Source organism: Vipera berus (assembly GCF_964194415.1).
Source record: "Vipera berus genome assembly, chromosome: 2".
Classification (NCBI taxonomy): Eukaryota; Metazoa; Chordata; class Lepidosauria; order Squamata; family Viperidae; genus Vipera; species Vipera berus.
In genome coordinates, this window is record NC_138203.1 from 262,081,990 (window position 1) to 262,107,634 (window position 25,645).

General features: G+C 39.4%; 1 protein-coding gene across 1 annotated transcript; it reads left to right on the plus strand.

Moving 5' to 3' along the window:
- Positions 1 to 9,307: 9,307 nt before the first annotated feature.
- Positions 9,308 to 23,713, plus strand: LOC308662056 (monoacylglycerol lipase ABHD6-like; the record flags this gene model as incomplete). Its single annotated transcript, XM_081317473.1, has 8 exons — positions 9,308 to 9,417; positions 10,320 to 10,476; positions 12,022 to 12,135; positions 13,537 to 13,669; positions 15,688 to 15,845; positions 16,984 to 17,038; positions 17,878 to 17,978; positions 23,537 to 23,713. 8 exons carry the CDS (start codon positions 9,308 to 9,310, stop codon positions 23,711 to 23,713), a joined length of 1,005 nt encoding a protein of 334 aa, XP_081173599.1.
- Positions 23,714 to 25,645: the final 1,932 nt, after the last annotated feature.

Sequence of the window (25,645 nt, forward strand, 5' to 3'; positions counted from 1 at the left end):
GAGTTCAAGTCCTGCCTTAGGCATGAAAGCCATCTTGGGCCAGTCCTCTCTCTCTCTCAGCCCAACTCACCTCACACAGTTGCTGTAGGGGGAAATAGAAGTAGGAAAGTGTATTGCGCATGTTCGTTGCCTTGAGTTATTTATTAAAAAAAGGTGGAATATAGATAAACAAATCATCAATGGAAAAGTTTCAGCTGAGATTCAGAAAAAAAACCACTTCAGAAAAAAAGATGAAATGAATAAGATAGCATGCAAACATAAATTAAAACCAGAAAGTTCAGTGTGAGTGCTTTTATCAGACAGTATACTGTCAGATAATGTATACTGCAGAATTCTTCATCTGAGAAAGATGTAAAAGATTTATAATCCCATGGGTTCACCCTTCAAGAATACCCCTCTCCCAGAGTAAGTTGCTCTTCTGCCAAATTCTTAACAAGATACCTAAAAATTCCTCTTTCTGCAGATAAAAAGAGAAAGGATTCAGCAGATATTTTGTGTGGGGGGGGAATACTGTTTATCAAGAAAGCCACTTAGCTTGTATTCCTCTCTAGAATTTTTAGTGATACTCCTCTGACATGATGATAATATGCTTTGCGATGTCTCCTTTTGACCCCCATTTTTGTTGCCAAAACAGGAGTAGGGACAAGGGCTCAGCGAGTTTTGTTAACAGGAACATTAAAAGGTAAGAAAAAGTAGGAAGAAATAACTGCATTGGTTGTTTCACAATATAGGTAGTCCTTGACTTATAACCATTCGTTTAGCAACTGGTTGAAATTACTATGGCATTAAAAAGGGGGATTTATGACCAGTTATCACATGATTGTTGCAGCATCCCTCTGCAGCTGCCCTATGATTAAAATTCAGGTGCTTGACAACCAGCATGTATTTATAATGGTCCAGGATCATATGGTCATTATTTGCAACTTTCTCAGGCAGCTTTCAACAAGCAAAGTCAATGAGGAATCTGGATTTGCTTAATGACCACACAATTCACTTAAGGACTGCAGTGATTCTATTAAGAACCGTGGCAAAAAAGGTTATAAAATAAGACATGACTCAATTGCTTGGCAATGGAAGTTATGGTCCCAGTTGTGGTCATAAGTTGAGGATTACCTGTACAATACCTCATTATGCCCCAGAAACTCAGAGAGATGAACAAGCCATGCTAAGAGACAATTTTGCCACATTTTTCCCTGGGAAACTTTGTTCATTTTGCATCCACGCTTTGCAGCAAAAAAAAAAAGGTGCTGGAATCAAATGGATCCAGGATAGCGGTCTTTCTTTGATCAAAAGCCTGTCCAAAATAAGTTCTGGAAAAGAAGGGATGGTGGGAAAGTCATCTGCAAAGAGTAATAGTTATATCTGGTAAGAGAGTATGAATTGGAGGAATTTGTACTTTGAAAAGGAAATGTTCATGTCAAAGAATAATAATAATAATAATAATAATAATAATAATAATAATAATAATAATAATAATAATAATAATAATAATAATAATAATAATAATAATAATAATAATAATAATAATAATAATAATTTTATTTATATACTGCCCTTCTCCCGAAGGACTCAGGGCGGTGAACAGGGCAAGCATAAAAAATACAGAGTTACAAAAGTTAAAAAGGATTAAATATATGCCCACTAAAAACAGTACATACAAATATTAAAATAACAATAAAAAACCCACCCATCCCCCATCAGGCCAGGCCGGAACGATGTACTTTTTAAAGAGATCCATTATTAGTTCTTACGTAAATTGGATACAATTGATACAAAACGTCAGCATATTTGGAATTAGGCGGGTAGTAAATTTTGAATGAATTCCATTGTCTATTCCTTATTTTTCTGTTCTGTTCTTTTCCAAAAAGAAAAAAGAAAAGAAAAAAAACCTGAACCAGAACTCTGCCATTCCTTTGTAGATAGAAAACCAGACAGGTCTCTACCAATGGACACATCTTTGATCTAAGATATCAATTATCTCATACTGCAATACTTCATATTACTCATAGATCCTACCCTGTCAACTACCACAGATTGGATGAGATAAAAGTGTGGGAATGTTTATATAATGTGCATCTGACTCCAAACCAAAATATGATCTGAATTCCAGGATAAGCATAATTCAAAAAATAAAATAAAATAAAATCTGTGGAAGCATCCTACATCTCTCTCACTTTAGCACAGATGTATCTTGTGCCACCTGAAAAAAAAATAATTAAATCATTGTGCTACACGTTTCATGGATAATATCGCAATGTATTGGGGTTGCAGGAAAAAGCAAATGTTGGGAAGGTGATTCACAGTATCCCAAAGCAAGGAGAAAGAAATGTAAATAGTGAAGTCAGAAGAAATAGCGTATGCCTTCCAGGACAATAACCTGCAGAATTCTCAATTTTGGATGTCAGCCAGTTGGTTTTTACAATCTCCCTGGGATCCTCTTACTAGAGAGATTGATTATGTGCTGCCAAGTCATTAGCATCCACGTTGTGATGAAATCTCCAGCTAGAGTAGAGGGGAAAGTAAAGAGGGTGGCTAGCTTACTGTAGAATTGTTGTGTGAGAGTAATAGACTACTGAAGCCTTTAGCTGTCTGTATCTAAGAGAAGGCAGTTAACAGAATAGCAGAATAACAGAGCTGGAAGGGACCTTGGAGGTCTTCTAGTCCAACCCCCTGCTCAAGCATGAGACCCTATAACATTTCAGACAAGTGTCTGTCCAGTCTCTTCTTAGAAGCCTCCAATGATGAAGCACCCACAGCTTCTGAAGGCAAGGTGTTTCACTAGTTAAATGTTGTCACTGTTAGAAAAATTTTCCTTAATTCTAGGTTGTTTCTCTCCTTGATTACTTTCCATCCATTGTTTCTTGTCTTCCCTTCTTGGTGCTTTGAAAAATAAATTGACCCTTTCCCCTCTTCTTTGTGGAAGCCCCTCAGTATTGGAACACTGCTATCATGTCACCCCTAGTTAGTCTAATGAGATTCTTATAAGTAGGAGAACAACAATAAAGCAGCTATTTTGACCTGATCACTAAGTTGTTCTGGTTCCCACCACCTGACATACATAGAAAGATTTTCTCTATGGCGATTTGTCCCTAGCCTAATCTTTCAGGTTTTCCAATAGTGCATTCTTCACCACTGTAACCATCCATCCACCTGTTTATTGATCATCCTCTTCTCTGTCCTTCTGCTTTTCCCAACATTAGAACCTCTACAGAGAGCATAGTTTTCATATAATGTATCCAAAGTAGGATAATTTGAACCTGGCCATTTGTGTGTGGAATGAGAACTGCGAGTTGATTTGTTCAATGATCCATTTGTCCACTTTCTTGCCTGTCCATGGTATTCTCAAGAGTCTTCTCCAACAAAGTTAAAAAGCATCAGTGCATCCTGTTTCTTCAAAGCCCAGCTTTCACTTCCATACCTTTACTAGTATCAGGTCCCATAATGTTTCATTTCATGGCAGACTTGATATCATAACTCTAAACTTGCTCTTCAGTGGCTCACTTCTAATCAAAATATTACTATCTCTGAAGATATTCTAGTTAACTGGTTGGGTTGGTGCTCTTCAAATAAATTACTATTATCTGCACTTGGGGTGGAGATTGTTTCTCATTGCTGTATCCTTAGATCTTTCTTTTGATTGTCTTCACTTTGAGGTAGCAGAAGATTGAGACTCAATTCATTGAAGGCCCATGTATATCCAAGACATGAGAAACGTTAACTGTCTCAATGAAATGAAATGTGATGCTTATTTGATTTAGACTTGGAAGCTGCCCAGACAAGGAATGGATTGAAACATGCAATAATCTCTGAACCTTATGATTACATCACAGAATCTTTCATCTTTTGGTGGCAGAAAGAGGAATATGAGGCTGAACAGGCTCCGGAACACTTCAGTTTCCAAAGACTTGCAAGAGTGGGAGGAAGAATTAGTTACCTTTACTCCTCCGCGTATCCCAACTGGGTTTTTAAAGACACCTCCACCCCACTTCACAATGCAGATAACAACTGCAGGAGAAGTAGAAAGTAAGAGAAGAGTCCTGATGATATTGTCCTTCTCAGGTAAGATTCTGACAATTTTCCAAATAGGTTATGAATGTGTTTGTCTCAGGGAAAATAGTGTGGAAAGAATTTTATTTTATTTATTAAATTTGTATGCTACCCATCTCATTGTTGCAGGCCACAGAATAATAAAAAGTTAAAAAAATGTAATGCAAAGCTATTAAAATTAGGAAGATTAAATTTGCATCCCTCCCTCCCCTTTTATGTGTTTTAATCCTCCTTATTACAAATGGTACAATGAAATGTTAGAAACATTAATCTATGGGCTACTTTCTCCCTAGCTGGAGGGCTAGGGAGATCTTGGAAATATTTGGATCCAAAGTTTTCTCCAATCTGTTTCTACAATGTCTGAACTTCCCTTTTTCTTCTTCCAACTCTAGAATCAAACCCAAGAGAAGGAAGCATAGTGGATGTTTCTACCAAGATAAAATATAGAGAACTACAGGTGGTCTTCGACTTATGGCCACAACTGAGCCCGAAATTCCCATTACTAAGCAAGACAGTTGTTAAGTGAGTTTTGCCTCATTTTATGACCTTTCTTATTTATTTTATTTATTTATTTGTTTTTATAAACCGCCCTTCTCCTGAGGGACTCGGGGCGGTATACAGAGTAAGGTAGGCAAACATAATGAAACAGTACTGAAAAACAATAATCAAAACAAACTGGGACCCCAATTAGAGCTATCAGGCCAGGCCGGACTGCTGGAAAAGGTAAGTCTTTAAGTCGTGCCGGAAGGTGCGGAGGTCGGGGGCCATCCGGATTTCAGTTGGTAAGCAGTTCCAGAGGGCTGGCGCACCCACTGAGAATGCCCTCCCCCTGGGGGCCACCAGCCGACATTCCTTGAGCGGTGGCACCCTGAGGAGGCCCTCTCTGTGGGAGCGCACAGGGCGGTGGGGTGTTGACATTGGCAGAAGGTGCTCCCGTAGGTAGTCCGGACCCATGCCATGTAGGGCTTTGTATGTCATTGTTAGCACCTTGAACTTCACTCGGGAGGTAACCGGAAGCCAGTGCAGCGCACGGAGGAGAGGTGTGATATGGGAGTATCGGGAGGCTCCCAAAAGCGTCCATGCCGCTGCACTTTGCACCAGTTGAAGCTTCCGAGTGGATCTCAAGGGCAGCCCCATGTAGAGAGCGTTACAGTAGTCTAGGCGAGAGGTCACAAGGGCATGGGTGACTGTACGTAAGGCATCCAGGTCCAGATAAGGCCACAGATGTTAACATCTTGCCACAGATGTTAAGTGAATCACTACAGTTGTTAAGTTAGTAACATGGTTAAGTGGATCTGGATTCCCCATTGACTTTGCTTGTCAGGCGATCACAAAAGGTCATCACATGACCTCAGGACCCAGTAACCATCATAAATATGTGCCAGTTGCTTAATGTCTGAATTTTGATCATGTGACCATGGGGATGCTGCAATGGTCATAACTGTAAAAAACAGTCATCAGTCACTTTTTTCAGTGCCATTGTAACTTCAAATGGTCACTAAATGAATGGTTATAAGTCGAGGAATACCAGTACTGAATTTCCACCTCCAATTTTAGAGGTCTTGCCAATTTGGAAGACAGTATCTAATTCAGTCCATGGCATCTGGATCCTGTCCCAAGCAGGGGTAGGCATAGCTGACTCAGGAATTCTGGGTGTTGAAGTCCATGAGTCATAAAAGAGCCAAGGTTGCCTACCCTTGAGAGTGCAGCTTAAATACAGTTTGTCTGGTTTTTACACAAGTGGATGTAAAGAATTCACTAAGACTGATAAAATGTAAAGAATACAACCTCTTCAAAAACAAAACTTTCATTGCCTTGAAAAGAGAAAGTCCATAGATTTACAGGCTTGTAAATTCTCCTGATAAGTGAGTCCTATGATGTCAATAACCATTATTCTCAGGAAAGTAATTACAGGATCATCACCTTCAAAGCATATCATAGGAAATTATGAAATAAATAGTTGTTTCCAAAAAGCTTTCTTCAAGCAGGTTGGGTTACAACATTGGCATGCAGTGATGCAATGAAAGCACTTTACATTTTCCTGGGAGTTGTCCAAAACTGTGTCCCTGAATATTATTGCCTCTTTTAGTATCCATTTAAGATCTGGTAATACCTTCCAAAAGTTTAGAATAACAATTGTCAACATCATGTTAATAATAATTTATTTAATTTGTCAGCACATCCAAGAGCAGTAATCTCAATTTAAGAAGTTAAATTTCAGAGGATGCCAAAAATACAGCATTAAGGATCACTAAGGGGATCCTTTTACTCTTAAGTATGATATACTCCAGATAACAACTTTAAAGCACCATGCTATCGATGGAATCTATCTATGAGCTGTATCCAGTTACTTTGTTTATCTACTATGATTCTGAAGCTCAATTGCTAGAATTGCTCTAGTCATTGTCAGGTTCAAAGTCATTGTCCCTGAAATATATTCATAAATTCTTATTATAGAAGAAAATAGAGATTGTCTTTTGATAGAGATGAAAGCTAGTCGTATACTCAGCTGGCCACCAATTTGCTTTGGGAAGGGTTTCATTTATCCCAAGTAAAATCCTGCACATTTCAAGAAACATCCCTCTGTCGGGTCCTTGATGTTGTCTGAGCTTGTTTGTTTTCTTGCAGACATTTTATTACCCAACAAGATAACATCATCAGTGCTAACATCTCCTGTCACTGCTGATGTTTCCTATCTGGGTAATAAAACAGTTGCAAAACAAAAACAACCAAGCTCAAACAGCACCCAGGACCCCACAGTTCAACCCCGAGTTACAAATATTTTCTTATGTTAGAACATCCCTCTGAAAATGAGGATTGCTGCAGAAAGAGGCATGGCATGTAGAGAAAAAAAATCTCTGTGTTTGTGTGGGTGATTGCACTATTGTAGCCCTTTTCTGTTAAAGAGTTCTGCTGCCAATCACAGGTTTGGAGAGAGATAAAATTATTAAAAAATAGTTGTCCCCACAAGGGTTGTAGTTTAATTGTATGTTAGTGAGTTCTCTCTTAGAATTTGATTATATCTTAGATTTTGCTTTCTGTAAATATTTGCTTTGTATCAGATTGGAGGGAAAAGCTGAGAGGGTTAAATAATTTGCTTTCTCACTGCAAGCTTCCAACATTGCAATATTACAAATGTAAACAACATTGCTATGACTCAGGAAGGTGGGTTCTCTTTGACTCCACCTACTCAGCCAACTCTAGATGGTCTGAGTTATAAAGGACCTAACACAGTGTGATGTGTGAATCCTTTGACCCATATATGTCAGCTTCTTCCATGGATCAGCCAATTCATAGCTGCCACAGATTTAGATACAGTGTTTGATGTTCATTTTTTCTCTCTTGTTCACTGTTCCAACCTAGAGTGCCAAATTTCCTTCTCTAGTATAAAAAAAAATGAGATAGTGCTCAAAGAAAAATGACTTTTCTGGATAAAAATCTTGAATAATTTGGGTGCTCGTGCAATCTAGGCCAGCTGAGTTTCCTTCTTCTATAGCAATTATTAATACATACAATTTTGACCTTTTAAAACCCTGGGCAGTACTGAAACAGATGTAAGGGGTCCTTGGTGCACTCTGAGCTTGGTTGTTTTCTTGCAGATGTTTTATTACCCGATTAGTAACCTCATCAGTGCTAGTCCTAGGTAGCACTGATGATGTTACCTAGTTTGGGTAAAGAAATATCTACAAGAAAACAGCCAAGCTCAGAGAGCACCAAGGACCCCTCATTTCAACCCCAAGAAACAAATATCCTCCTATTATAGAAATACTACTACTACTACTACTACTACTACTACTACTACTACTACTGATGATGATGATGATGATGATGATGATGATGATGATGATAAAAAGTTGGAAGGGACCTTGGAGGTCATCTAGTCCAACCCCCTGCTCAGGCAGGAAACCTTATACCATTTCAGATAAATGGCTGTCCAGTAGAAGTAGCTTAGCTTCCATCATCTAAAAAGCACTCCGTATTCTGTCTTGCTCACAATTTTTTATTGTGACTACTGAACAAATCCCCCAGGCCCCCATAGTCATAGTCACATCAAGCTATCTAGTTTGGCATACACAGAGAGATACCCATTGCAACTGTATAACACAATACACATTTATTCAGAAGGATTTCCCACTATGTAGAACCGGTATTATTTGCATACTGTATAAACATCTGGATGATTGCTATGTAATCAGCCTTATTACATCAATTACATAATTTTAAATTGCTTTAAATGTTTAAGTAAATGTTTACTATCATTACATTAAATTATACATGCAACAGAGACTTGCAACATTTAAAACAAAGTAATTTTATTATTAGAGTTAAAAAAAACAGAGAATCTATCATTTTCCAACTATATAGAGCACACATATGCTCACATGCACATGCACACACAGAGACACACAGAGACTTGAAGAAGATACCACAATGGCCATAGGGCATCACTTGAGAATATTATTGCTTTCCTCCTTTTGATGTTCCCCAAATTAATATAATACATAATTAATTTCTGTTTAAGTAACTTGGGGGTTAATATACCTTCTGGTCATAAGACCATAATAAGAACTATGGAATCTATCCAAGGGCTTATCTAATTCAACATTCTGTTTCAAATCTAACCAGATACCCATCTTGTTTCCAGAAACCTTTATTAGAAAGTACAATGTCCCTAGGATTTTAAATAATCCATAAATTCTGTTGTCAGAGAAGTTTTCAACAATCCTATTTCCCATAAATATATTTGATTTTTTTCTAAAGCTACCCAAATTTTATGCTTTGTGGTTGCAAATTTTACAGTTTACTTGTCTTTCTGCAAATAAGTAATTCCTGTTATTGAAAGGGGGGTTAGTAGTTCAATCCCAGTCTAGCATTGTGTCCGCAGTAATCAAATAAGAGAGTTTATAATCAGGACTTTTACATCACAATAAACACTGTTTCTTTTCTCAACCCAAAATCAACTGAATCCTTCTACTCCTGCTCCTCTGCAATCAGCTTCAAGGGACATATTGCTTCTGATAGCATTTCACCATCATGATTACCTGCTAAACCTTCATGAATTTCCATAACTAATCATGAAGCAATCCAAATTATGACCATCATGCCATCATTAAGCAGAACAATGAAGAAATCTGTTATTGACCTGAGTCATTAACCAGTTCTATTAAAATTGTAAGGCCACACATAATTTAATAGTATTTATTAAGATTGTATCACCCTTTGATTTTATGCAGCAGGAAAAGTTCCTTAATTGGCAAGCATGGACCACAATATGATCAGAACAATTATGCACACTGCTATGGCTCTCTTATCTTTTTTCATCTCAAAGTTCAGTGTGTTACCTTCACTATTATTCAGGATCATGATCTGGTAAGTGTATTTCTTGTAAAATATATGAAAAAGAGAAAATACATAATTGGTCAACTAGAGCAGGGGTCATCAACCCCCGGTCCATTGGATCAGTACCAGGCTGTGGCATGCCAGCAACTGGTCCACACAAACAAACAAAGCCCCATCCGTGGAATGCAGGCAGTACACAAAACTACACCCCCTCCGGTCTGTGGAAAAACCTCTCTCCATAGAACCTGTCCCTGGTGCCCAAACGGTTGGGGACCCCTGAACTAGAGCGCTATTCAATTACCAGAAGAAAGGGGTGTGTGTGTGTGTGTGTTTTAAGTCAGGGAAGCTTAGTCAAATGTTAACTAACAAACTCTAGTTTTTGGCGCATCGTTTAAGTCAACATTTGAGTAGAGATAAAATGAAGGCAATTAATTGCATCTTGTCCCTAAACTCCATAAACATCTGGAGAGAAGAAGCAATTCAAAAGTTTCAGAAAAGTTTCAACATGAAGGGTTACTGGCTGCAAGTTCCCTCTCTATAGCTAGCCTTCCTCATTAACTTGTTGACTTAAAGAACTATATAACATCTGCATGAGCTTTCTTAATCTGTAGGCTGATCTTGGCATAAGATCAGAATATTAGAGTCTCTCCATATGGAGAATTTCCCCCATATTTTTGCACTCTTTAATAGCTTCCTTATTGGCCACTCCTCTTGCTTGTGTTGAAGACTGCCTTATTGGTCTTGTCATTGCCACTTATGCACAGTCCTCATCTACAACCTCAAACCATTCTAAAAGCCTTCAGCAGTTTTCACAGCCTCTTCCATCTACTGCGAACTAATGGAATAGAAGTCTTTGGAATGGAAGTCTTTCGACAATATGCCTCCTCCATAAAATCCCCATCAGTCTTCCATTTTGTTCTCCATATTTTCAGGACTAAGCGTCTGAAAATGGGGGTGAAGGTGAGGTACCTTGATAATGAGGGATACCAATTCAGCTACTTGACCCGAGGAGAACCCGGATCCCGACCATCTGTGCTGATGCTTCATGGATTCTCACTCAACAAAGACATGTGGTTAAATACCATCCAAGTAGGTCTTCCTTTTAGCTTGCGTGATGTTGGTCTGATCTTGGGTACTAGAAGTCAGAGAGGAAACCTTCTGTGCTCTTGCTCACAACTAGCTCCTTTTAAAGGAAATGTGCCAGTACCATTCCCTGTGTCCCATCTGCTTACAGTTCCTGGGATTCCATCTCACTGGGCAGAGTGAAATGTGTGGAAGAGGGAGCAACATCACAATGACCAAGGGGAAAACTGTGGGTAATATGTAACCTGGATCTCAATTACTACCTGTCCCACTCTGGTCGTCCTCCAAATAGGAGGGCCTTCTCCAGAGTTCCTGGCTAATATGGCCTTTACTAACATCCACATCTAAGGTTCTGTCCATTTTTTCTTTATCTTCTTGGAGGTAGATAAGAACCAGCTCTCTGCCACTATGGATGAAGCGAAATAGGAAATTTAACCCAATCCTTAGGTTACAAGTGGTTTTGGCCCTCCTGATGTTAGGGATCATTTATGCCTTGCCAAAGTGCTGCAAAGAGGAATTGACTGTTGTCACACTAGGATCTGGCAATTTTACAAAATATTTGGGCATTACTGTGCATTTTTTCCTTAATAAAATAATATTGAAAAGATAGTTGTGGAAATCTCATGTAGTCTCATGCATTCTTTCCTGAAATTTTAATGAAATTACCCTCTTGTCCAATTTGCTGAATGAGGCAAGCAGGTAGGCAGAGATAGATAGATAGATAGATAGATAGATAGATAGATAGATAGATAGATAGATAGATAGATAGATAGATAGATAGATGATAGATAGATAGATAGATAGATAGATAGATAGATAGATAGATAGATAGATAGATAGATAGATAGATAGATAGGAGAGAGAGAGAGAGATAATTACCTTCTGAAAAAAATCAGTGAGGTGTGAGCATGCTCAATTTTCCAAAATGCATTATTTGGTGACATCAATGGAAGAAGAGGAAAAGATGGGTGGGGATGGCTGGGGAAGGGAGGACAAAAGAGAGGTGGATCTGATACTAAAATGCTTCTTTTCTAGTCCTGCTTTTGGCAGTGAACAGAGCCAGCTATTTTTGTTTTGATTCCTTGGATTCACACAGAACCATTTCCCCATAGGTCTTTCCTACGGGCCTCCACGTGATCTGCCTTGATCTACCAGGCCACGGGGGAACCACTCGCTTGCTTGGAGAAAGTTACACAGCAGTAGATAGATAGATAGATAGATAGATAGATAGATAGATAGATAGATAGATAGATAGATAGATAGATAGATAGATAGATAGATAGATAGATAGATAGGAGAGAGAGAGAGAGATAATTACCTTCTGAAAAAAATCAGTGAGGTGTGAGCATGCTCAATTTTCCAAAATGCATTATTTGGTGACATCAATGGAAGAAGAGGAAAAGATGGGTGGGGATGGCTGGGGAAGGGAGGACAAAAGAGAGGTGGATCTGATACTAAAATGCTTCTTTTCTAGTCCTGCTTTTGGCAGTGAACAGAGCCAGCTATTTTTGTTTTGATTCCTTGGATTCACACAGAACCATTTCCCCATAGGTCTTTCCTACGGGCCTCCACGTGATCTGCCTTGATCTACCAGGCCACGGGGGAACCACTCGCTTGCTTGGAGAAAGTTACACAGCAGTTGCTCAAGCTAAAAGGATACACCAGGTGGGACCTTTCTTGATATGATACATTGTTCTTTGAAGGCTGGTGATTGGCAGCAAATGGTGAAAGTAGGGTGTGTGAGAGAAATTAGATATAAATTCAAGGAGTGGCTGTCAATGACAAATATATAAAGTGGCTATTCTTTGCATTAAAATGTAGAATCTCCTTTCAGTCAAGCATGACTTCTGGTGATTTTATGGACATGTCCATTTGATTTCTTGAAGGTAATATTTTATCTTCATTTTTTTCATATATGACTTAGATAAGGGAATAAAAGGGGAACTCATCAAATTTGCAGATGACACTAAACTGGCAGGAATAGCCAACACCCCAGAAGACAAGCTCAGGATTCAAAAAGATCTTGACAAATTTGAACAATGGTCCCTATCCAACAAAATGAATTTTAATGTGGAGAAAAGCAAAGTTTTACATTTAGGTAAGAAAAATCAGAAGCATAAGTATAGATTAGGCAAGACTTGGCTCAAAAACAGTAACTGTGAGAGGGACCTTGGAGTCCTAGTGGACGATCACTTGAATATGATCCAGCAGTGCGCAGCAGCAACCAAAAATCTACCTGTAATACAATCCTGGGTCGTATAAACAGAGGTATAGAATCAAGATCACATGAAGTATTCGTACCACTTTATAAAGCCCTAGTAAGACCACACCTCGAATACTGCAGGCAATTTTGATCACCATATCACAAAAAAGATGTTGAGAGTCTGGAAAAAATTCAGAGAAGAACAACTAAAAAGATCAAAGGCCTGGAGACCAAAATGTACGAAGAACGGTTGCAGGACTTGGGTTTGGCTAGTCTAAAGGTGATATAATAGCAGTATTCCAGCATTTGAGGGGCTGCCACAAAGAAGGTGGGGGGTCACGTTATTCACCAAAGCACCAGAGGGCAGGACAAGAAACAATGGTTGGAAACAAATCAAAGAGAGAAGCAACCTGGAATTAAGGAGAAACTTCCTAACAGTGAGAACAATTAACAAGTGGAACAGGTTGCCTCCAGAAATCATGGGTGCTTCATCACTGGAGGTTTTTAAGAAGAGACTAGACAGTCACTTATCTGAAATGATATAGGTTCTCCTGCGTGAGCAGGGGACTGGACTAGAAGACCTCCAAGGACCGTTCCAGCTCTATTCTATTTTACCACTGCCTCCTTCTATAAGTTTTTGTTTTGATGTTTTCACTCCTAGTTCTGTTTCAGTCAGATATTCCTAGTATCAAACCCTACTTAGCTTTCCAAAATGGAGCACTATTGGTTAGATGTTGCCACCTGGAACTTTGTGGAAAGCCAAAAAATGAATTACTATAGTTTAGGGGGAAAAATGGGTAAGCATGGGTAAGCATCTCATGAAAACACAGCCACAATCTCTTTGTTCCCAATGCTTGTTTCAGTTTGTCCAGTGTGCTGGCCTGAACCACAAGCCTTTCCACCTGGTTGGCATGTCCATGGGAGGCATGGTTGCTGGGGTTTATGCAGCTCTCTATCCAGCCCACATCTCCTCTTTAGCCCTCCTCTGCCCAGCTGGTAAGTATTTACATCAAGTAAGTAAACTGTGAAGGAAGAGGCAGAATGTCTCATGCTATGTGATCCTCATATTTTCCTGGTTTTGTGACCTGAAACACCTGCCAGCATTGTTGGTCTCTTCTTGCAGACTGGGTATATTACGGCAAACCTAGAAAAGTATGCATGGGTCCATTGTGATGAACACCCATTAGTTACCTTGCCAGTAACTATATTCTGGTGTTCAGACTGTCATATTGGGGGGCATTAGCTTGCAAGGAAGCCTCAAACCCAGAAAGGACTAACTGCAGAACTGGATAGTTGGCCTACCTTGACAGAAAGCTCAGAATTTAGCAGTTTAAAACATGGTAGTTCACTTTCTGTTTAGTATAGTATTTTAATCTATCTTAAATACAGATAAACCTACAAACACAACTGAACCCAAAATTTCTTCTGCTAAGTGTTGTTAAGTAAATTTTGCCTCATTTTATGACCTTTCTTGCCACCATTGTTAAGTGAATCACTGCAGTTGTTAAGTGAATTGGACTTACCCATTAACTTTGCTTGTCAGAAGTTTGCAAAAGGTGATCACATGATCCCAGGACAATGCAACCATCATAAACACATGCCAATTGCCAAATGTCTGAATTTTGATCACATGACCATGGGGTATGCTGCAACAGTTGTAAGTCTAAAAATGGTCATAGCTTACTTTTTTCAGTGCCGTTGTAACATTCAGATAGTCACTAAACAAATGGTTGTAAGTCAAGGACTACCTGTATTTTTCATGCAGCATTCAATGATTTAAACACAATTCTGCCCACATATTAGGATACATAGCCCTCTATATGGTCTTTAGAAAGGACATAAGGGAAGTAAGTAGTAGTAAGTTAGTAAGACCTCACTGGGAATACTGCATCCAATTTTTGATCACCACGATATAAAAAAGATATTGAGATTCTAGAAAAAATGCACAGAAGAGCAAGAAAGATGATTAGAGGACTGGGTGCTAAAATATATAGTGAATGGTTGCAGGAACTTGGCATGTCTAGTTTAGTGAAGAGAAGGACCAGAGTGACATGCTAACAGTCTTCCAATATTTGAGGGCTTGTCACAGAGGAAAGGAAGACAACCTATTCTGCAAAGCAACTGAGGGCAAGAGAAAAAATAACAGAGGGAAAATTATCAAAGAGAGATCCAACCTAGAACTAAGAAGAAATTTCCTGACAGAACAATTAATCAGTGAAATGGCTTGCCTTCAGAAGTTGTGGGTGCCTCATCACTGGAGAGTTTTAGGAAGGGATTGGACAGCCATTTGTCCCGAGTGGTATAGGATCTCCTGCTTGAGCAGGGGTTAGACTAGAACATACATGTCAAACACAAGGCCCGGGGCCCGGATCCGGCCCGCGAAGTGGTTTCATGTGGCCCGCGTAGCCATCCTGGAAACAGTGAGGGAACGGCTCCCACTGCCCTCGCCCTGGCCCAGAGACCCTCCTTCTGCCAGAGACCCTCAGATCTGTCCCACTCCTGCCCAGGCCTCCTTAGGCACCCTTGATGCGAACGATGTAGAGCTGGCCATGCCCTCCCAGTAGGCCATACGCACTCTAGCCACGCCCACCCAGTAGGCCACGCCCACCCTGGCCATACCCACCCGGCCCCTTGAGGGCAACCGTAATGCTGATGCGGCCCTCAATGAAATTGAGTTTGACAGCCCTGGAGTAGAAGATCTCCAAGGTCTCGTCCAACTGTTATTCTGTCAAGAGATGATCAACTGGATGTTTTGGTGGTAGTCGGACTCTTCACATAAGGTCTACCTGCCATGATTGTTAACTTTGTGGCTTGGGTTGCTACCATTTTTCCTATCCAATCTTTTACCCACCAGTTTTTCCACTTGTGCCTGCTGTGAATATAATTCAAACCTAATCATGAGGACAAATGATATATGCTTTCCTTAAATAAATCTATGCCTGCAATTCCTGTTCAAATGTTATGTTTTTTTCTTATATTAGCTTTTAAAATTTTGCACTTTCCTCTACTTACAGGTGTGAGGTATTTAACTGATAGTGAATTTTTTGCCCAATTACGTCAGCTGATTTTCTCTAAGGGCTCTGTGGAGAATGCTATTATCCCAGTTACAGAAGAGCAGATGGAAAACTTCATAAAGCTGTGCTTATACCATCCCATTTTTTTAAAGATTCAGGTGAAGATCTGACCTTTCATGGATTGCTATGTTGTTACCCAGTCTCTTCTGATAACATCTTCCCTGGCTCTTTTATTTTAATGGGGTGGCCAGAGAGAGCACACAACCCAAAACATTTCAAAAATACAGAAACTGGAAAAGAGAGGTGTGGACAGGCTCATTCATTCATCTGCCCACCCATTCTTACATTCATTCAAACATTCTTTTTCTTCAAAAGAAAGGTATCCTGGAATTGCTCACCATAAAATAAATAACTGAGACATTAGTGCCTTCAGATTTGTAGTCTAAAGACACAGAAGAAGGTTCTTGGATGAGAAGTGAAATGTCTTCAAAGTAAAACAAAGTCCAGTTGCCTTTGAAAAAGCACTTTTAGGATTCTATGACAAGGCTAGAAATTAAACAGGCAACCTGAGGACTACAGATTTAATTTTTCTCAGCTGTGCTTGACTGAAACTGCCCATAGATACTTTTTAAAAATTAACCATTTTTGCCAAGACCATCATCCTCTTTTTTACCTACTGGGTCAACTGTGCTTTATTCATTGTTGACTAAGTTATCGAGAATGGGCTTGAGCCCATGATCTTTATCAAAATACCCAGCCTAATACTGAGTGCCTCCCGCTCTGTGAAATATGCAAGATAAGACTGGTTTTCAAAATGACTTTTATAGGATAAGAGGATAAGTGAAAAGAACTACTGTATACTCTCCAATAATGCAATGAACTGCTGATCAGGAATGCGATTGTGTATATCCAGCTTTGCTGAACATAGGTTACATTGGTGCAGAGTAAATAACAAAATGTACAACACGGTGACTCAAGGGCCATTCTTTATGTATTTGCATATGATGTCATGATTCAAATATGAAAGGGCAAACTTGCCTCAGAAAAATGTGATACTTATTTCATCATGTTGGTGTCCCTAGAGTTGGAAATAGGCATATTTATGCTTGGCTGCTCACACTTTTCAAAAACTTTTAAGAAATTGCAAATTTGATTCAAACATAATTCAATACAATATAACTTATTCTGTAAGCCTCCCAGAGTTACCATATGGGGGATATGGGCAGTATATAACTTTAATAAATAAAACAAATAAAAATAACTTCTGACTTGCCATTTTGGTCTTTCCACTTTTAGCTCCTAAAGGGATATCTTGAAGATCGGGCATCACATAAGTCGGTTTTTGTAAAATGTAAGTACAAGACACAATATGGACCAGCCCACATTTCAGAAAGACAAGCCTACATTTAGCACCAATATAATGAATCCAGGGTCTAGTAGCCAACATCAACTCTCCATTCAGCACATGTTGATTGCATTTGCATGTTATATTTGACAAAACAGAATAACAGATTTAGAAGGGACCTTTGAGGTCATCTGGTCCAACCCAACACTCAAGCAGGAGACCCTATAATATATCAGACTTTGGCTGTCCAAAGTCTTCTTGAAAACCTCCAGTGATGGAGCACCCACAACTTCCGAAAGAAAGCCATTCCACTGGTTAATTGTTCTCAATTGTCAGGAAAGTTCTCTTTATTTCTGGGTTGAATTTGACACTTGATTCTTGATTTTTCAAAAGTTAAATAGTCTTGGGAAAATCAGTTGTCTCTTGATACACTACTATGATATAGCTGTACCACTCTGCATACCGAGGTCCTACAGTTCATATCTCCTTTGTAATCATCATAGATCAGCCTTTCCCAATTTACAAGCCTTCCAAGGGTGTTAGGAATATAACTCCCATAATTCTCAGTCAATTAATGCCCATTGGGTATGGAGTCCAGAGGTTGCTGTCCAGCTATACTAAAGAGATGAAAGTTGGAAAAGCTGCTGGACTGGCATTTAATCAGCCAAATGGGATAGCAAAGGGTTCAAGTTACTGTTCCAGCCAAGTGTTCCTTAATCAAATTTACTCAACTTGTTATTTATAAGAAAACAGAAGATCAGAAACAGGCAAAGCTCATGACAGGTTTCACTGCTCATTAAAAATGGAAAGAAACAAACCAATTCTGCCTCCTTTTATTGAGAAAGGTTTTCTGGACCTCACCAGCACTGAATCGAGGTATAGCCTCCATGAGAAGATGAGGAAAATCAAAGCTCCCACCCAGATTATATGGGGAAAGGAGGACAAGGTAAGGGATTTGTGTGTGTTGTGTAGTGAGTTCGTTGCGCAGGAATGAAGATGAGGCGAGTGATTTCAGCAATGGTCATGTTTATTTGCTTGCAGGATCTGTACTGAGGAACTGAGCTGCAGACTGCAGCAATTTATAGCCTGGCCCCTAGGCAGCAGCCAATAGGTTTAAAGCAACCCATTACCACCTAGGGGCAGCCAATAGCAGTACTGGAGACGGGGTGTCTGAGTTGCTGGGAGCCGTTAGCTAGCTCCAGCTTACCACATGGTGTTACAATTAAGCCCAATACATAACACCCCTCCCCTCTTAGAATGAACAAACATCATAGCAACAATAAGCGTGAAAATAACAAATTACAGGATTTAACAATAGTATGCATAGGTTCCCATTAACAATACAATGACAGTTAACGACATTATAGCTCCATCATTGTTTTAGTACAGTCTCATAGTCAACAATTATCACAAGTACATACAACATTATAGTTCCTTCATTTTACTATATAATTTGCTAAATAAGCAGGAGGATTGCGTGCCCTTGTGGAACGCCTCAGGGGTTCAGTCACTTTCTGGTCTTTCAGCTTACCCACCAGGCCGGGCAGACCAGTGTCCTTTGATGCACTTGAGCCAGAAGGATTTGGTGCTCTCTGGCTGGCCTCTCCAGGTTGGCCCACCCCAGAGTCAGACTGTTCAGCAGAGCTGGCACAGCGGTTGTGAAAGTCAGGTTGGCTTGCTCCATCCTGGGATCCATGTTGCACTTCCGGACTCCCCTCCTCTACGGCCAACTCCTCATTTCTTGTGCTGTGAGAGTCTTCAGAGTCTATGCATGGGCTGGCTTGGTTGCCAGTTTGGGGACTTTGGGTGGGACTTATGATGCAGTCCTCGCTTAGTGGCCATTCTGGAAACTGCTTTCTGAGTTGGTCAATGTGGCGTCTGACAACTCGCCCTCCCTCCAGCCCCACTTTGTAAGATAGGGGACCAGATGATTTAATGATTTTTCCAGGAACCCACAGATTCCCATGCCCATAGTTTCTAGCCCACACCCCAGCTTACCGCGTGGTGTTACAATTAAGCCCAATACATAACAGTGTGTATCTGGGATTTTGTGCACATTGTGTTGCAATGAGGCAACAATGGAAATTGTATTACTAGAGAATTTTATGTGGCCTGAATTCAAGGCTCAGTGTCTGCCTTTTTTATACTGGAATGTGATGTCCACCACTAAAGGAAGGGCTGGAAGCACACACATTCTTAGATAGCAGAAAGGAACCATTTTTATTAGTGTGATGTCTTTGCATGGCTTGTTGAGGATCACACTCCAGAAGAGGGCAGGATGAGGATTTATTTGGGAGACTTCAGGGCTTTTAAGTGTCAAAGGAGCCTATTAGGCTTAAAGTACTTCTTTTGCTCCTTTATCCCCCAAATTCAGACACATATAATAGGCTCCTTTGACACTTAAAAGCCCTGAAGTCTCCCAAATAAATCCTCATCCTGCCCTCTTCTGGAGTGTGATCCTCAACAAGCCATGCAAAGACATCACACTAATAAAAATGGTTCCTTTCTGCTATCTAAGAATGTGTGTGCTTCCAGCCCTTCCTTTAGTGGTGGACATCCTCACTAGGTGGGTCAAGTGAGGGGTAATGTTTATTCTTTCTTTAGGGAATTTACAAATTAAAGGAAAACGAAGCAAAAATTTGATTTCATGATTTTGGAAATCATTGACGAGAGAGAGAGAGAGAGAGAGAGAGAGAGAGAGAGAGAGAGAGAGAGAGAGAGAGAGAGAGAGAGAGAGAGAGAGAGAGAGAGAGAGAGAGAGAGAGAGAGAGGAAAACAAAAAAGTTTTCTTTCTTCCTCCTGGGCTAAGGTGAAGAGTTAAATAGGGAGATTTTTAATCATCATCATCATCATCGTCCCCCAGTGAGGCACTCCCTTGACATGGTTGTGGGGCTTGTGTGCTATGAGGAAGGTGAAAGCTCTGCCAGAAGCTCAACTGTACCAAACAAATGCACCAGTTCTGGAAAGAACAACATCTAGAATCAGGAATAACAGAACAGGGGCTAGCAGATTAACCTGGATTTATAATATGAAATAAAGTATTCACAGAAGCAGAATTGGAAGAACTGCAAAGGTCTACCCAGGACAAAGAAATCAAAGCCTTGTCAGAAGTAACTCAGATTATAAAGGCAAACCAGAGTGAGTTGGCAGTAGAGGAATCCAGCAGAGATATAGAATTGTTTTCATTTGGAAACCAGGCACACTCTTCCCCTGCCTTGGAAAGAACAAAGCCCTCTAACTAAAGAAGTAGAAGAACTGAAAGAAAGAATAACTGAGCATCTAGAACAAAAACATCAGAATATGCCTGCATTGAAGCTTGTTCCAAAGAAACAGCTAGCAAAAGGATTAAAAGACTTTTTCTCCAAGAGGAAGAAAGAAAGAAAGAAAAAGAAACAAATCGAACAATGTACAGCACAGCTGCAATTATAACTGAATATCTGTGATGCAAAATCAGCAAAGAAGAAATAAAAGCCAAATAGTGAGCCACCGAAATAGAAGATCAGACTGGAAAATAAGTTCAGCAAGTTGAGATCTGATGCAAGCAAATTAGAACAGATGAAAGTAAAGAAGCTGAAGAACAACACGATCAAAGCATACCTAATCAAAAAAATGCCACTTAGAAGGAAGATCAAGGAAGCAGTGGAAATAATAAAGCAGTAAACAATAGATATAGTCAAGAAGATCAGCATATAGGAAGCTCTAATTGCAAATTATAGGTAGAATCTCTAATTTCAATGCAATCAGAAACATTTCTACCATATAGCAAGGACTCAGCTTGGTTAAAGGAGATGGATAAGAATAAAAAAAATAAGTTGAAATGAAAGAACTAGTAATAACAGGAGAAATGGTAGAGAAAAGAGCAAAGAAGATCAAAAATTGGTCAGCACCAGGTGAAGACGAATTGCATGGTTTTTGGTTGAAACATTTGGCTTGTCTCTACCCAGTGGTGGGATTCAAATATGTGAACTACAGGTTCTCTGTGTGGATGCCGCTTCCGGAAATCCATTCTGGGCATGAGCAACAAAAACTTAGCTACCGGTTCTGCTGAAGTGGTGTGAACTGGCTGAATCCCACCATTGTCTACACCCACTAATTGCCAAGCTGTGTAACATACTGCAAGGAGGAGAAATTGAAGAGTGGCTAATATCTGGCAAAACGTACCTCATAAGGAAAGATCCAGCAAAAAGCCATCACCACACAATTTGAAAGCAACTTTCAAATTGCTAACTGGTGTGGTAGTTAATACAGTCCAATAGCATCTAGTTGAAAACAAGCTCTTTCCAGCTGAGCAGAAAGGAAAATGCCCCAATAGCAGAGAAACAAAAGATCAACTCTTAACTGACTAGATGATTTTGAAAAACTACAAGAGATGGAAGACCAATTCGAATGTAGTATGGATTGGCTACAAAAAGGCATTCCATTTTCTGCCACGTGACTGGATAATCAAGTGCCTAGAAATAATAGGAGTCAGGAGAAACATCAGAAGCTTTGTGCAAAGATTGATGGCACAATGGAAGACACGGTTGCAGGTCAATGGTCAGAGACTGGGAGAGGTTCACATCAAGAGAGAAATATTTCAAGAAGATTCACTATTACCACTACTATTTATCATTCCACTGATTCCTCTGTCAACAATATGAATAACTCAGGCCATAGCTATCATATATCAAAAACATCTGCCAAGCTATCCCACCTCTTTACATGGACAATTTGAAGCTGTATGGAAAAACACCATCTGAAATAGAATCACTGTTCAACACTGTCCATATATACAGCCAAGATATTGCAATGGAATTTGGACTGAACAAATGCTCCATGCTCACCATCAAGCGGGGAACAATAGTGAAAACTGAAGGAATCAAGATGCCTTACAGAAATAACATCAAGAGTCTGGATGACGAGGATCACTACAAATACCTGGGTGTCCTTCAGGCTGACAACATCAAGCACACACAAGTCAAGAAAAAGTTTAGAAGGGAATATAGCAAGAGAATGAAGAAAATCTTAAAGTCCAAACTCAGTGGAGAAACTACCATCAAGGCAATAAACACCTAGGCAATTCCAGTCATTAGATACACAGCTGGAATAGTGGACTGGACTCAAGCAGAACTAAAAGCCATCAATAGGAAGACCAGAAAAATAATGGCAATTAATCATGCCCTTCATCCTTGCAGCGATATTGACAGATGCTATCTACTAAGTGGATGTGGAATGTTGTATCAGATGATTGAAGAAGAAAAAAGGGCATTGGAAGAATATGTGAAGGACAATGAAGAAGATACACTGAAGCTATTATACCAGGAAGGCTTATTGACTACTTACAGACCAAACTGGCCTATAAGAAAGACCAAATGAAAAAATAGAATGGAGGCATGGGAAAACAAAGCATTAGATGGCCAGTACATTAAAATATAACATGGAAAGCGGATAATAACAGACCTACAATGGCTAAGAGCAGGAAAGTTGAAGAAAGAGATTGAGGGACTAATTATCTCATTTATTTAAATAGGAAGCTTCAGATCAGTATAGATTTTATTTGGATCTTGTTATTGGCTACACCTACAGCTTTATAGATATTAACAAATGAGAGAAAACACTAATAGAGTTCAATACTTGGAGCAGCTCACATAAGTTGCTTAAGACCCAGAATAAGCTGGAATAATGTCTCTTTTCCATGGCAGACTTAACAAAATGTAGGAGCCATCGGTCTCCTAACAATCTCTACTGCTGTGGGGTAGGGAATAGGTATTCTGCAATAATATCTACAACATGGTGCTCAGGTGGCTAGCCATCTCCTCCTGTAAACATCTGCATAGAATAACCAACTATACAGAATAAGAAGGATGACCTTGTTAAAGATACATAGAAGCTGATACCAAGGCAAAAGAGACAGAAACATTTTTTAAAATAAATTCCCACTAACATTGACAGACCAAGCCAAGAGTATATAAAATGAGAGTAAACCTCACTTCCTGCTAGCACATTATATTACCTAGTTTAGTAAAGAAATGTCTGCAAGTAAACAATCACATTCAGGGAGCACCAGGGACCCCACAGGTAATAGTTCAGATAGACACCACTCTAATTCATGAAGGAGGAGGAGGAGGAGGAGGAGGAGGAGGAGGAGGAGGAGGAGGAGGTATTTTTCACCAAAAAGGATCAGCAGCTGTTTCTTTCATTTTGGTTAAACATGACTGATTTGTAACTTGATCAGTATGATCATCTTCTTAATTCTTCTAGTTTAAGTAACTCTTGCTACAAGTAAAGATGAGAACTAAGATTTTACACAGAAAGACTTAAGCCAAGAGAATCCAGATATACTGATATCCACCTAAAAGGTTTAATAAAGGGAAGATCAAGTTTAATGACTCTGTCCTTGAAGAAACAATAATATGCATAATAGAATTCAGTAGTTAATATCTTTCAAATAAGGAGATTCTTTTAAATGCACTTTAAAAAGGCTTTCAAGGGGAAGAGGAAATTTAATATTTCTTTCTTGTATAGGTCTTTGATTCTTCGGGTGCAGAAATTTTGGCGGCTGCCATTCCTAATTCCCAAGCGCATTGGCTGGAGAAATGTGGACACTTCATAACTCTGGAGAGGCCCAGGACCTCTGCAAGGCTCCTCCTGGAATTCTACAACTCAGTCTGTGACTCCACCAAGCAGAAGAAGGTGGCCTGAGGTCTCAGGAAGTGCCAGATGGCTGGAGACAGGCAAGGTCTGCCCCACCACCAGCCCCATGTTGACTTCTCTGGCTGGTACAATGGGAGCTACAACTCAAGATACTTAGCAGAGGAGGTGAGGACCTAGAGAGAACGAAGCTTTGCACTACCATTTCATGAAGACCGATCAAGAATTGATCCAACTTTTCTAACAAAGCTTACAGTACAACAGTCTGCTCATAATGATTAGATAGAGCGGAAGGTCACTCTACAGAAACACTAACAAAGACTATTAGCTACCTTTGGGTGCTGCTCATCCATTTTCCCTTTCACCATATCCACACTCCTTCTCTCTCTTTCCTCTTCTCTACTTTCTTTCTCCCTTTCTTCTTTCTTTCCTACTTCCCTCTTCTTCCTCTCCTCTCCTCTTTCCCTCACCACTCCCCTCCTGTTTCTCCCCACTTCTCCTCCTCTTTCCCTCCAACCTTCCTACTTCCTTCCCCCTCCTCTACTCTCTTCCCTCTCTCTTCTCCTTTCTTCCCTCCCATTCATTCCTCTTCTGATACAATTCAGGGGTAATCTCCGAGCAGCTCCTCTCCTTAGATTTTCAATATCTATATTAGGTATGATAACATTAATTTTCTATTATGTCAATATTTCTATAAATCTGGTCTTCTCAGTATATACTTCTATAAATTTTTATACTACCTCCGGTTATGCAATACTATGTCGCATGGGTCTCCCTCCTTATCTCCTCATTTCTCTTCCATCAAAATTAGTGTTTGCTGTCTTTTAAGCATATTCTTTTTTTCACCCACTCGTAAAATTTTCCCCGAATTTCATAATACTCTGACTCTGTCTTATCTTTAATTGCCATTGTTAATCTATTCATTTCCGCAGATTCCATTATTTTCCTGATCACCTCTTCTTCTGAAGGAGCTTTCAGTGCCTTCCAGTTTTGTGCGAACACAATCCTAGCTGCAGTGGTTATATGAATAATCAAATATGTGTTCTCTTTGCTATATTTCCCTGGTAAAATACCCAACAGGAATATTTCTGGTCTTAATTCTATACGTTGTTGTATCATCTTTTCTATCCATGATTTGATTATGTTCCAATAGGTTTTAGCTTCTGCACACGTCCACACGTCCACACGTCCAAGAGCCTGGTATTTGATGGCATTTCCAACATTTCATAGATCTGTCCATAAACATTTTAGCTCTGGAGACATATGCCATCTGTAGAACATCTTGTACATATTTTCTTTATACGCTGTTGCCATTGTCAGTTTATAGTTTCTTTCCCATAATTGCTGCCATCTAATTCAATCGTGTTTCCAAAGTTTCTTGACCATTTTATCATTGACTCCTTAACTTGCTCCTCCTCTAATTCCCTATTTAATAAGTAGCTATACATTTTTAAATCCATTTTTCTTTATTTCCTGTATTTCGTCTAACTCTGTTCTCCCCAAATTAAAACCATCTATTTTAGCATCTTTTTCATATCTAGATTGTATTTGCATTCTCATGTACCAATCCATCTTTATTCCTTGTTCCTCTAATTGTTGTTTGGTTTTCAGCTTCCCCGTGCCTGTTAGTAGGTCTTTATATCTTATAATGTTTCTCATGTTAAACATATTGTGGTGTATTAACACTTCCATCATTGAGAGCCAATCTGGAATCCTCAAGTAATGCTTCCTCTTTATTTTCTCCCATACCATCAATAAAGAATTCCTGATTAATGATATTTGTACCTTTTTTCATTTATCCAAATCTACTTCGATTTGTCTTTTCAATTTATAATAGTTATCTTCTTTAATTGTTATACATCTTGCTGTCAGGTGAATCCCCAGATATTTTACCTTCTTTACAATCTGTATCTCTAACTTTCCCATCAATTCTTTTCTTTGTTTTTCAGTAATATTTTTCACTAACATTTTTGTTTTATCTTT